The sequence below is a fragment of the Phacochoerus africanus genome, chromosome 4 (assembly GCF_016906955.1).
Source record: "Phacochoerus africanus isolate WHEZ1 chromosome 4, ROS_Pafr_v1, whole genome shotgun sequence".
Taxonomy (NCBI): Eukaryota; Metazoa; Chordata; class Mammalia; order Artiodactyla; family Suidae; genus Phacochoerus; species Phacochoerus africanus.
In genome coordinates, this window is record NC_062547.1 from 4,821,653 (window position 1) to 4,834,369 (window position 12,717).

General features: G+C 57.4%; 1 protein-coding gene across 3 annotated transcripts in view; it reads left to right on the plus strand.

Moving 5' to 3' along the window:
* Positions 1-11,789, plus strand: part of CHKA (choline kinase alpha) — a 57,728-nt gene extending 45,939 nt beyond the window's left edge. For 2 of the 3 annotated variants that reach the window (XM_047775082.1, XM_047775084.1), the window contains 5 exons: positions 455-542; positions 948-1,056; positions 4,236-4,342; positions 5,712-5,793; positions 10,577-11,789. In XM_047775082.1, the coding sequence (XP_047631038.1) occupies positions 455-542; positions 948-1,056; positions 4,236-4,342; positions 5,712-5,793; positions 10,577-10,636 (446 nt within the window). In that variant the 3' untranslated portion in view covers positions 10,637-11,789. The remainder of the gene's footprint in view (positions 1-454; positions 543-947; positions 1,057-4,235; positions 4,343-5,711; positions 5,794-10,576) is intronic. The other variant, XM_047775083.1, reaches the window with a different exon arrangement.
* Positions 11,790-12,717: the final 928 nt, after the last annotated feature.

Sequence of the window (12,717 nt, forward strand, 5' to 3'; positions counted from 1 at the left end):
ACGCTGCTGGTGGGCTCCTCCTTGGGGAGAACCAGCCGAGGGCAAAGCAGTGGGGGGCCAGGGGTGGTGCTCGGAGCCTGTGGTAGCAGAGGACCCAGGACACAGCTTCCCAGCCGCCTCGGGGTGCCGGGGGCCAGAGGGCTCCAGCGCCCCAGACGGGCCTTTGCCTTCCTGCCCCATGTGAGGAAGGGGGAGCACAGCCCAGACGGCTGGGGTCCTGCTCTGGTTCCCCGCAGCCCAGGGCCTCCTGCTCTTGGGCTGCTGGGAACAGGGGCCTCAGGCCTGGCCGCCTGGGGTAGCGTGGCTCCTGCGCCCTGTCCCCTGCGCCCGCGTTCCGTGACGCAGGGCCGTGTGGTCGGGGTCCCCGAGAGGATCAGGACCACTCTCGGCCCTGCGGTCTGAGGACCTGCCCTTTCGAGGACGTCAAGGTCGCGTCGTCCAAACCCTCTTACAGGCAACATCCTGCTGCTGGAAGGCAGGGAGAATTCCGAGAAGCAGAAACTCATGCTCATCGACTTCGAGTACAGCAGCTACAACTACAGGTAACGCCCAGCGTCCTCTTGGGACTCGGCTGTGGAACCAGGAGGAAACAGGCAACAGGGCCATTCCAGGTTGGAAGGTTCGTCCCTGGAAACCAGTGCTTTGTGTCCCAGTGGCCGCGGTGGCCACGTGGAGTGCACAGCCCGTTCTCAGCCTCGTTAGTGTGGGGCAGGGACGGGAGTCACCAGAATCCAGAATCTGGCCTTTGGTTGGTTTCACAGAAGCCTTGTGACGATGTGTGGCCCTGAGCAGTGGCTCCAGACAGTGGGTCGGGGCGCTTTGGTGGCCGGGGCGGCTAGGGGTCTGGTGGCTGCCCAGTTGGCGGTCCGGCTCGGGCCCGTCCTTCGGTGAGCAGGAGCTCGGGCAGGGCTGCTGCCTCATCCTCTGGGCCTCTTCCGCTTTCCCAGGGGATTCGACATTGGGAACCATTTCTGCGAATGGATGTACGACTATAACTACGAGAAGTACCCTTTCTTCAGAGCCAACATGCTGAAGTACCCGTCCAGGAAGCAGCAGGTAGGAGGCCCGCTCAGGCTCGCGGTGCTTCGAGTCGTCACGCGCACTCTCCTCGCGTTTAGGAGTCGGTCACGATGGCACTCTTGAAGGGGCCCCTTGAAAACTGTGGGTGGGAGTTCCCATCGTGGCGCAGCGGAAATGAATCCGACTAGGAACCATGAGGTTGCAGGTTCGATCCCTGGCCTCGCTCGGCGGGTTAAGGATCCGGCGTTGCCGTGAGCTGTAGTGTAGGTCGCAGACGCGTCTTAGATCTGACGTTGCTGTGGCCGTGGCGTAGGCCAGCAGCTACGGCTCCCATTCAACCCCTAGCCTGGGAACCTCCACACGCCGTGGGTGTGGCCCTAAGAAAGACACGCACACACAGATTGTGGGGTGGTTAAGCAGAGCCTGTTGCTTTAAACTGTGATTCGGGGGCGAGATGCAGACTAGGTGTTTGAGTCCAGCTTTTGAGTTCCCTGCGCCAGAGGTGACCTGTGTCCGGTCACAGGAGCACAGCCTCCTTGTACTACTTCCTTCTCGGTTTTTCCCCAAAGCCCAAGCTCCCCCTGCTCTCTGGCCTCCTTTTGGGGATCCCTTTCCTCTGTTTCACTCTGTGCAGACAGATGTCGTCTTGTGGGCACCGCAGTTCAGTAGCTGTTGCCGCGTAACACCCGGTTTCCCGCCCTGAGCTGCGGCAGTCTCCCCCGAGGACCCCCTTCCAGGCCTTGGGTTGAGGATAAGGAGGCAGCGATGCAGAAGCAGGTGGGGAGGAGGATGCCATCGGGCCCCTCGAACCCGTGCCGGGCAGCAGCTCTTCCCCAGGAAGCCCCGCCTGAGCGGAAGCGCTCTCAGGGGTCTGGTGGAGGACGGGGTGCAGTCAGGTGCTGCTCTGCTCCCTCGGGAGGTGTTCGGGGAGGCCCCACGGGGAGGGTGCCCAGCAGGCGGCCACACGGGCAGCCGTCCAAGCATCGCTGGGCTGGGTTGCGCTGCGCTCTTCAGGCCACATTTGCAGGCTGACCCGATGACCTTGGGTGTGTCCAGAGCAGAGTGACCAGGAGGGTCCTGGACCTCGAGGTCATGCCGTATGAGCAGGAAGGGAGGGGACAGGGGCTGTTGAGTCTGGGAGGAGAACAGCCAGTAAGGAGGCACCTTTCGTTTGGGGACAGGCCGGGCTCTGACCCCCCCAGCACTACAGCGATGTGAGTTGAAGGAGCTCCCACTCCCCATTGCTGAGAGGTTTTACAGCGCACACATAGGTGTAGGTCTTTACCAGATGCCCTGTCTGCACCTCCTGGGGTGATCTCATGCTCTTCTCTCTCTCGAACCCATTAGTGAGATGTTTTAAAATGTTAAAGCCCTCCTGGAATTCCTGAAATAAGCTGTTTGAATGAGTTAAGTTACTTTGTAAAGCTCTTTTGGACCCAGTTAGGCATTTTCCTATTTTAGGGGTTTTACGTCTGTGCACATACATGAAACAGGACCTTAATGTTCATTTTAAAAATTATTCAGGGAGTTCCCATTGTGGCTCAGCTGGTTAAGAACCCAACTAGTATCCATGAGGATGTGGGTTCCAACCCTGGCCCTGCTCAGCGGGTTAAGGATCTGGTGTTGCCGTGAGCTCTGGCGTAGGCTGGCACCTGCAGCTCCGGTTCGACCCCTACTGTGGGAACTTCCATATGCCACAGATGTGGCCATGAAAAGATTAATTAATTAATTAAGATAATTCATACCTGCTTTGGAATAAAAATTATATTAGTCTTTCAAAATGGGTTGATTGTCCCTTTTTATTTTCTGGAACAAATTTAGATAAACATGATTTCAAAGTTTGGTGGACTGTGCCCATAAAACCATCTGGACCTAGAACCTTTTGGGAGGGAAAGTCATCATAATTACCACCTTCTTAGGGTTTTAGTCTCTTCAGACTTCTTATCCTCATCTGCCAACTTCAGCATTTAGTGTTTACAAATGAGCCTGCCTAGGTTTTAAAAATGAACCTGCCTGGAAGTTCTCACTGTGGTGCAGCGGGATTGGTGGTGTCTCTGCAGCACGAGACACAGGTTCACTCCCCAGCCTGGCACAGTGGGTTAAGGATCCGGCATGGCCACAGCGGTGGCGTCACTTGCAACTGTGGCTTGCATCTGATCCCTGGCCCAGGAACTCCATATGCCTTGGACAGCCAAAAAAGAAAACAAAAGACAGGAATTCCCACTGTGGTGCAGTGGAAATGAACCAGACTAGCATCCCTGAGGATGCAGGTTCGATCCCTGGCCTCACTCCGGGGGTTAAGGATCCCACATTGTAGTGAGCTGTGGGTGTAGGTTGCAGGCGCAGCACCGATGCTGTGGCTGTGGTGTAGGTGGCAGCCGTAGCTCAGATTTGAACCGTAACCTGGGAACTTCCCTATGCTTCAGGTGCGGCCCTGAAAAAAAAAGAAAAAACAGGAAAAAACTAACCTGCTTAGAATGGCATCCCGGGTCTGCCCCTGCTGCTTGTAACCGCCAGCGTCCTCATCTGCAGAAATTATGTTGTCGTGGGAAGTGAGTTGCTGCGCAGAAGCGGAAGCTCAGAGTCGGGCCTGTTAGCTGGAATTTAATAGGTGTCAGCAACATGTTTTTTGCACCGGGTTTCCTTCAGAGTCTGAGGCCCCCTGGCGAGGACAGTGCTGGAACGCGCATGATGCTTTCTGCTGGTGGAGGGGCCTGGTACCTGGACGCCGATTTTAGAGACGATCTGGGGGCGGGGGCAGGATGTGTGGGCGTTCCAGCCAGGTGACCAGTTCGCGAGGGTTCTCGCAGGGAAGAACGGCCGGTGGCTGTTTTCTCGTCTGTGGACGCAGACAGGCCGTGGTTGGTTGGGTTCTCTCGCCTGCTGACATCATTGAAGTGATGAACAAAGCACGTCATGGATCCTCGTTCCCATGCAGACGCAAGCGCAGCCCGGTAGACCCGTGGGGCCAACTGTCCCTCCAAACTAGAACTAGACATCACCCGTTTATGGACATGGGCCTAGGACCCTTCCCAGCACCTTAGAGGTGGGCGGCCCTTCGCAGCGGCAGGTCCAGCTTCCGGATCCAGGCACCTGGCAGAGCAGCGCGGCGGGCTCCTCCGACCTGGCTCGCTGGGCATGTGGGCTTCGTGACGGCGCTGACGTGGTCTGTTTTTCACCATCACTGATCCTAATGGCATTACTTTTCTCTTAAGCTCCATTTTATTTCCAATTACTTGGCCGCATTCCAACACGAGTCTGAAGACCCCAGCGACGAGCAGAGGTCCGCGATCGAAGAAGGCATGTTGCTTGAGGTCAACAGGTGAGTGTTTCTTTTGTTGGTTCCTCACCTCTCTCGAGAGGTACGTGGGCTGCCTCCTTGCAGACGGGAGTGTTGTGGGAGCGTCCCCGTGAGCATGCAGCTCGAGGCCTAGACCTTTCGGAGCTCGTCCCCGCGGCTGGGTGTGTTCGCACCCTTCAGATGGCGCACCCGGCAGGTAAGGAGACCGGGTCTGTGCCCAGGGTCAGGACGCCTGGGCGGAGCTCGGAACTGTCGTCCACGCCTTGGTCTCTGCTGTCCAGCCGCTGCCACCAGGGCCCCGTGTACTCTGGTCCCTCGTGCTGCTGGGCGCCATCGAATAATGTTTCTCCGAGAAAATCATTAGAAATCGTGTGTATTGCTTCTGAGCCTTGGCTGCTGCTTTTTTTTTTTTTTTTTTGGCTTTTTAGGGCCGCACGCACAGCATATGGAAGTTCTAGGGGTCGAATCGGAGCTGCAGCTGCTGGCCGACACCACGGCCACAGCACCTCGAGATCGAGCTGCCGTCTGTGACCTACTTCCATGCTCACGGCAATGCCAGATTCCTAACCCACTGAGCGAGGCCAGGGATTAAACCCGTGTCCTCGTGGTTACTAGTTGGATTCGTTACCACGGAGCCACAACGGGAACTCCTTGAGTCTTTCTCTTAACGGTTCTCTCAACAGCTCTCCAAGGAGGGCTGAGGAGTTTCCGGGGCCGCAGAGCCTGGACCACGGTGTATTCCCACTCACGCATCTCTTTAGTCGGGAGGCCCAAGCCATCCCTGTCCTATGGGTCTCCTGGGAGATTACTTGGTGACAGGGACTGTGTGCCTGTGGCACCTCCCTCCCACAGGTGCCCTCCTCGTGGTCTTCAGAGGCACCCACACTGCTCTCTCTGGGCGCGTCCGCCCTAGCGGCCCGGAGCTTCCATTCCCGAACGTAGAGAGGCGGAGGTGGAGGCGACCCAGACCGGAAGGGTGGCACGGAGATCCAGTGGGTCAGGGGTGGACGAAACCAGGGCTTCATGTGCATTGGCGCGAAGCCGCCCCCTCCTCCCGGCCCCGTCCGTGGAGAGAAGGGGGAAGGGAGGCAGGTGGCCACAGGCCGGCGCTCTGCTCTTCCTGCTGCTGACCGGCTGTGGTCGGGGCCGTGAGGCTGGGCTCTGCCTGTGTGGCCCGAGCTGCACCAGCGTGGCCACCGAGGCCTCCGTGCAGGTCCTGCGAAGGTCGCTGGCAGCGGGGGAAGAGGACAGCTGAGAGTCAGCCCGCTGAGCCGGCCGAGGCAGGCGGGGTGCGAATGAGGTTGGAGGTCCGTCTGGCAGGAAGTCACGACCTTGGTCCCCCGCCTGGTCCCCCGCGTCTCACGTGCGTTTCCTGCTTTTGTAATTACAGGTTTGCCCTTGCGTCCCATTTCTTCTGGGGACTTTGGTCCATCGTACAGGCCAAGATTTCATCCATTGAATTTGGGTACATGGTATGTTTGGGGGGTGGTTTTTCTCTTCTACTTCCAGGGAGACCAGAAAACACCTGCTTCCGTGTCTGAATGCTCGGCAGAAGTTCCCCTCCGAGCCCCTGAACCGGGGTCCAGGACAGGGGGCTCTCTGGGAAGCTGAGGAAGAAAGAGGCTGCCAGTCTCAGCCCGTGGTGCTGATGCCGCCTGCCTTAGAAGTGGCCCTCGGACCCCAGGGCCGGCAGCTCCGCCGCCTCTGCTTCTGACAAGTGCTCTGTGGTCCTGGGGCTCCCGAGGGGGATGCAGACACCAGACCCTCGAGGTCCAGCCCAGACCACGGGCGGGTCCCGGCTGTTAGATGCCGTTTGTTGCAGCAAGCTCGGACCACACCGGGGTGTCTTTAACCTCAGAACTGTCCTTAACACAGACACTGCATTTAACTTTGGTTACACCCTCTGCTGCTCCATATGGAGTGGGGGGGGGGGGTGTCCCGGGGTGGGGGTACACAGAAGCGTAGCGGGCACCTTGCTTTGGGGCAGAGGTGGGAAGCAAGTGGATGATTTTACAGCCCCTCCCCGAGTCCTCTGTGAGGATTTCAGCTTCTAGGCAGAAGGTTTGGTAACACACAGACGCTCTTAGGCAAAGGAAGGGGAAATCTGGAATCTTAAAGGAGATTTGGAATCGTGGTCAGATGTTACTGTAAGACAAAGTAGACTTCAGAGAAGGAGTGCTGGAGTTCCCTGGGGGCCTAGTGGTTGAGGACGCGCTGTCATCACTGCCCCTGGCCTGGGAACTTCCACATGCCGCGGGTGTGGCCAAAAAAGAGCGGAGAGAAAAGTAAAGGAGTCCCACCCAAGGTAAGGAACGGCGTTTCCTCCTAACAAAGGCATCGGGTCACCTGAGGATAAAGCACCCTACGTGTGTGTGCACCTGTCCTGCTTCTAAAGACCGTGGCTCAGCGGTGAACGAACCTGACTAGCATCCATGAGGTTGTGGATTCGATCCCTGGCCTTGCTCAGTGGGTTAAGGATCCGGTGTCACCGCGAGCTGTGGTGTAGGTCGTAGAGGCAGCTCGGATCCTGTGTGGCTATGGCTCTGGCGTAGGCTGGCTGGTGGCTACAGCTCCCATTGGACCCCTGGCCTGGGAACCTCCTGTGCCGCCGGTGCAGCCCTCAAAAGACAAAAAGGCACAATAAATAAAGACAGCACAAACTGACGAAGCCAGAAGGCAGGGGGCCGTCCACCTGGTAGATTGGCTCACTCCTCTCGGTACCGGGATCCTGCAGCAGCGAGGCTGGGAGTCTGAACGGCACCCCGGCCAGCTGAGCTGAGGACCATCACGGAGCCCCGGCAGCTGCAGGAAAGGTAACACTTCAGAGAAGGCAGAGCATCTGTCGGCACGGGCCCTTGCGCTGGGCTGTGAGACAGGCCTTGGACATAAAGGGACCAAGATACTGCAGAGTAAGTTCTCTGGCCACAGTGCCATTTAACTGGAAATCCACTAGCAGCAGCAGCAGAAAAATCTAGAGAACTCTCAGTTATTTGGAAACTAAACAGGATACTTGGAAATAAACCCTGGGTCAAAGAAGAAATTAAAGGGACAATTAGAAACTGTCTTGCACGTAGTCGTAATGAAAACGCAACACCCCAGAATTTGTGGGGTGCAGTTAGGGCAGCATTTGGAGACGTGTGGTTTAAACCTTCGTATTGGCTAAGAAGAAAGTTCTCAAACCAGATACAAGCTTCTACTTTGAGAAGCTAGAAGGAGAAAAACCAGCTAAGCCCGGAGTAAACAGAAGCAGAATAAAGAGTGGAAATGACTGAAGTAGAAAATGGACAAAAATTAGCAAAAATCAGTGATACCGCAAGTATTCCTAAACTGGCTCCTCTGAGCACTAGGAAATGGAGGGGACAGGCATTCCCAAAGCCGGGTGCAGACAGAGGCTGTCACTGCAGCGTCATCAATGTCGACGGAGAGGCTGGGAGCAGCTTCGGGCCAGCAGATCTGACAACGTGCACGCGATGTGCGAATTTCTTGGAGGATCAGATGACCAAAACTGGCCTAAGAAGTGTACTTAGAAACCAGAGTCGTATCAAAAACCTATAAACTTCCAATCCTGGTGAATCTCCTCAAACATTTAAGGTATCAGCTCTCTGGGAACTTTTAGGAAGTGAAGGGGGAGGGGTCCCTTCTCAGTTCCTTTGCTGACTCGAGCCTCTCTCCGACGCCAAAAGCGGACAAGCGTTTCAAGGAAGTGGCTGCTCAGTGCCCTTCATGACCAGCACACAGAAACCATCATCAAAACCGCAGAAGGAGTTCCCGTCGTGGCGCAGCAGAAACGAATCTGACTAGGAACCATGAGGCTGCGGGTTCAATCCCTGGCCTTGCTCAGTGGGTTAAGGATCCAGTGTTGCCGTGAGCTGTGGTGTGGGTCACAGACGCGGCTCGGATCTGGCGTTGCTGTGGCTCTGGCGTAGGCCATCAGCTGTAGCTCCGATTAGATTCTTAGCCTGGGAACTTCCATATGCCGCGGGTGCAGCCCTGAAAAGCATTTGACAGACTTCAGCCACCGTTCAGGGTCAAAGGCCTCAGCACACTAGCAAGAGAGGTGAACTTCCTCACTCAGGCCAAGGGCACGTGCAGCCACCAGGACCGTCGATGGGAAAGGACTGAGCGCTCTTGCCACCTCTGCCCTCAACAGGGAAAGATGGGCGGGTCTGCACACACTTCACCGCCACAGGCCCCGGGGGCGCCTCGCCAGTGCAGGAAGGCCAGAGGAAGACAAGATGCAAAAACACCCGAAAGGAGGAAGAAAAACTGACATTATGTCATAGGTAACGTGATCATGTACATGAAAAAACATAAAGGAATCAATACAAAAGCTGTTTAAACTACTGAACGAGGGCATTCCCGTCGTGGCTCAGCAGAAACGAATCCGACTAGGAACCATGAGGTTGTAGGTTTGATTCCTGGCCTCGCTCAGTGGATTAAGGATCTGGCGTTGCCGTGAGCTGTGGTGTAGGCAGCAGCTGTAGCTTCGATTAGACCCCTAGCCTGGGAACCTCCAGAGCCTCAAGTGTGGCTCTAAAAAGCACACACAAAAAAAATAAAAGTAAAAAATAGACTACTGAATGAGTTCAGGTCACAGGCACTGTGTATGTGGATCTGGAAGACCTAATGTCAAGGTGTCCGCTCTCCCAAGCTGACCCACCGTCTCCTTGCCCCTCAACACCACACAGGCTTTTGGTAGAAATTAACAAGCTGTTTCTAAGACTCCTGTGAAAATGCAGAGACCCTGGAATTAACCAAAACACTGAAACTAACTTGGAACCAAGTTGGAAGACTTAATCAAGACTTAAGCAAGGAATTAAGACCAGGTAGTATTGGTATTAAGATGGACATAAATAGAACAGATCAAAGGGCCTGAAATAGCCTCCTACATACGTAGGCAACTGGTATTCCAGAGAACAGAAAATACGGTACTTATTTGCACTTAATCAAAATTCAAAACTTTGGTTCTTTGAAAGACACTATTAAGAAAATGAAACGACAAACCACAGACTGGGAGAAAATACTGCAAATTTCTGTCTGACAAAGGACTTGTATTTAGAACGTATAAAGAGCTCATAACTTAGCAAAAAACCAAACAACCTACTTTATAAATGGACAGAAATCTGGACACTATATGGAAGAGAAACATGGCCAGCGAGCTTCTTTTCATCTGCTTGGTGTCATAAGTCATAAAAGAAATGCCAGCTGAAGCCTCCTTGAGATACTCTGTACACCGAGACGACAGCTGAAACTTTAGAAACTGCCAGTACCGAATGTTGGCAAGAACACGGACCCGCCGAGCTCACCTGCCACGCACCCTGCCGGCGGGAATGTGCGGGAGACTCACGTGGCGTGGCGCCCAGCAGTCCCTCTCTGTTACTGACCCGAGAGACGAATGTATGTCCACGCCACGCCTTGTTTTCAGATGCTCACAGCAGCTTTATTTTTCGTAGCCCCAAGCTGGAACCCGTCTGCCTGCCAGCTGGCAGGTGAGTGGACAGCGCACAGCGGGGGAGCCCTGCCCCGGGAGACGGCCCCGCAGCCCGACACGCCCACGCAGCGTGGATGTGTCCCAGATGCAAGGCGGACTCGGAGGGGGCGTGTGGGGCCACCGCCTCTGCGTGACAGCGTTCTGGGGCCGTCTGTGGCGGGCCTGACCGCAGAGGCCCCAGAGAGCTCAGAGGCCCATGGGCCGCTGCTGGCAAGCCGGACGTGTGGGCTTGTGCGCACTGCACATTTAAAATGCGTTCACGTTTGCAGAATGTACACGCTCTGCCACGTTCATTTCTCGTGTGAGTGGCGCTGCCATCTTGGCGGTAGCATGGCCCACACCGGAGGCGTCCCTGGGAAATCACGTTCCCCACACTGATGGGGCTTCTTCCCTCCCTTTAGTCTTTAGTCACCATGCGGCAGGAGACCCCAGAAGACAGGTGGCATTTCTTTCTTTCATCCTTGCCCCAGGGACCCTGTGCTTTGAAAGAAGAGCCTTTGTCTTGTCCGTCAGTGCCTGTAGGTTCAAGGTGGAGGAGCCGGTGCAGCTTGGCAGGGCCCGCTCTGCAGCAGGAGTCCTGTCTCCCATCTGGGTTGCAGGGCCAGGTGGCCCAGCTGACTGCGTCGGGTTGGCCAGGGCACCTGGGCGGGTGGACGGGGCTGGCGGCAGGGCAGGGCTGTCCTTGGAGCAGCGCGGCTCCTGGACGGCCCTGTGCTGGGGAGGGGGGAGCCCTTGTTGAGGCTGCTGTTCCTTCTGTCTCCTAGGAGTACGCCCAAGCCAGGTTCGAGGCCTATTTCGACCAGAAGAGGAAGCTGGGGGTGTGACCTGGGAGGCCTCGTGCCCCTCCCCCCTGGACTGCGTGGGGGCGGCTGAGCCTGCGGGGTCGCTCTGTGCTCCGACTACTGCACCTGCGGCAAGAAGGCTCGGACGGCTCGCCGCCCACACAGATGTGTGCGCGACCAAGCCTGTATTAAATGGCGTAACAATTATTTCCTGTCTCGTGTGCGGCTTCACTAGGACCCTGGCACGAATCGGGAAGCAGAGTCAGAGCACACTAGTGCAGTAGTGCAACAGCTCAGACTCCTCACCCAGAGGAGGCGCTCCTGGGTCGGGCAGACCTGGCAGACCTGGCAGACGGCAGGAGCGGAGTCGTGCTGCAGGTGCCTCGTCTGCTTGAGGACCGTTCAAGGACTTGAACGAACGTGCAGGCGAACGCCACTGACCAGGCTCTCCGGGTGTAGACGCCGCTCGCCCCCGCAGGCAGGCAGCGAGGGGCACACAGACTGACGCTGCTCCGCGGCCTGCCGGGGTCCCCCGCAGCTGCTCGCTCTCCTCGGTCGGGGGCGGATGCAGACCGCCGGCGGTGCGGGCGCCACTGCCGCCTGCGCGGGAGGGATGGACGGATGGACGCGGCTCTTCGGCGCCTGTCTCTCTGTTCCGTTATGCGGGCGACTCGCCTCAGCTGGACGCAAGCCCTGCCTGCCCTCCAGCGGGATGTGCTCTAGAACCCCGCCTTCGGGGCAGGCAGCGCCCTGGGGCGCGTGGACTCCTGCCCCTGTGCCACCTGCATTCCTTCCGCTTTGTCCTGCTCTCTGCAGCCTCCCCTCCACCTCTGCTCAGCCCGGAGCAGGGGGTCCTGTGACAGCGCTGGCGGCCCGCCCCGGGGCATCGGCCCGCCCCAGGGCCCCTCAGAAGCCTCCCGCTGCCCCTGGCGCTGGGGCCCTGGTGTGCCCGGCGGCCCTGGGTGGCCAGCTGTCGCTGCCCTCGCCGCTCCCTGAGGTCCCGCACGTGGTCATGTGGCAGCCTGGATGTGGACTGTGGGGTCTGGGTGGGGGGTAACTGTGAAATCCATGTTCTGTGAATGTTCTCCTTTCCTTTTTTTTACTCTTATTTGGATTGTTTTCTGTGCATACATTTCTGCTACCACAGACTGTACTATATAAACAATAAAAAAATAAAAGCCCATCCTTGCTGTCACCCTTGGCTGTGTCCTGAATCCACGGCGGGCTACGGTTACCTTAAGTGCCCGCGGGGCATCGGGTCGTCTGGGAGGAACCCCAAAGCTCTTCGCCAGTCTCGCCGTCCCAGCATGAAACTAGCACTAAACGTTCCTGCAGCCTGTGCGAGATCTCGCTCAGGGCTGAGCTCCCTGGAGCCCCCGCTGTGGTGCAACAGGATTGGCGGCGTCTTGGGAGCACTGGGACTTGGGTTTGGTCTGGCACAGTGGGTTAAGGATCCGCTGTTGCCACAGCTGCGGCCCAGATCTGATCCCTGGCCAGGGAACTCCATGTGCCACAGGGCAGGCAAAATGGAAAAAAAAAAAACCAAAAAACTAAGCTTCCAGCCCATAAGGCTGGTGTGTTCACCAGTCCAGCCCCTGCCCTCCGCCACCACCTCCCTCCACCGTCAGCTCAAAGTTGCCACCCAGGCCTTGGTAGACCCCTCCGGCCACAATGGCACCGTCCCTGATGCCACCCTACTCCCCCAGCCACGTCCTTCCTGACCGTCACTTTCCTTCTCTGGGGAATTCTGGGATTCCGGTCGCTTCACGCAGTTGTCCTGGATTAGACGGCAAGCTTGCGGGAGCAGGGAGCAGGCCTGGCCTCCCTGCGGGGGACCCCCTAGCGTGTGACTCCTGACCTCCTCCACACCCTAGAGGCACCCCCTGCAGTGCCTTGGGTGATCAGGGCCTTTGGCAGCCCGCCTCTCCAGTGGGGCTGCCAGCCGTGTGTGTCACAGCCGGGGCAGGGCCAGCCAGTGTCTCCCCAGGGCCATACCTGCCTCTCCACATGCCACACTACACCTGCCCAGGTCTCCTGTCCCCTGCCTTGTTCTGCGCAGCTCTGCTCCCAGGACGGCACGGCTTAGGGTCCTGAGCTGAGTCCACATCCGTGCGCAGCCCTCC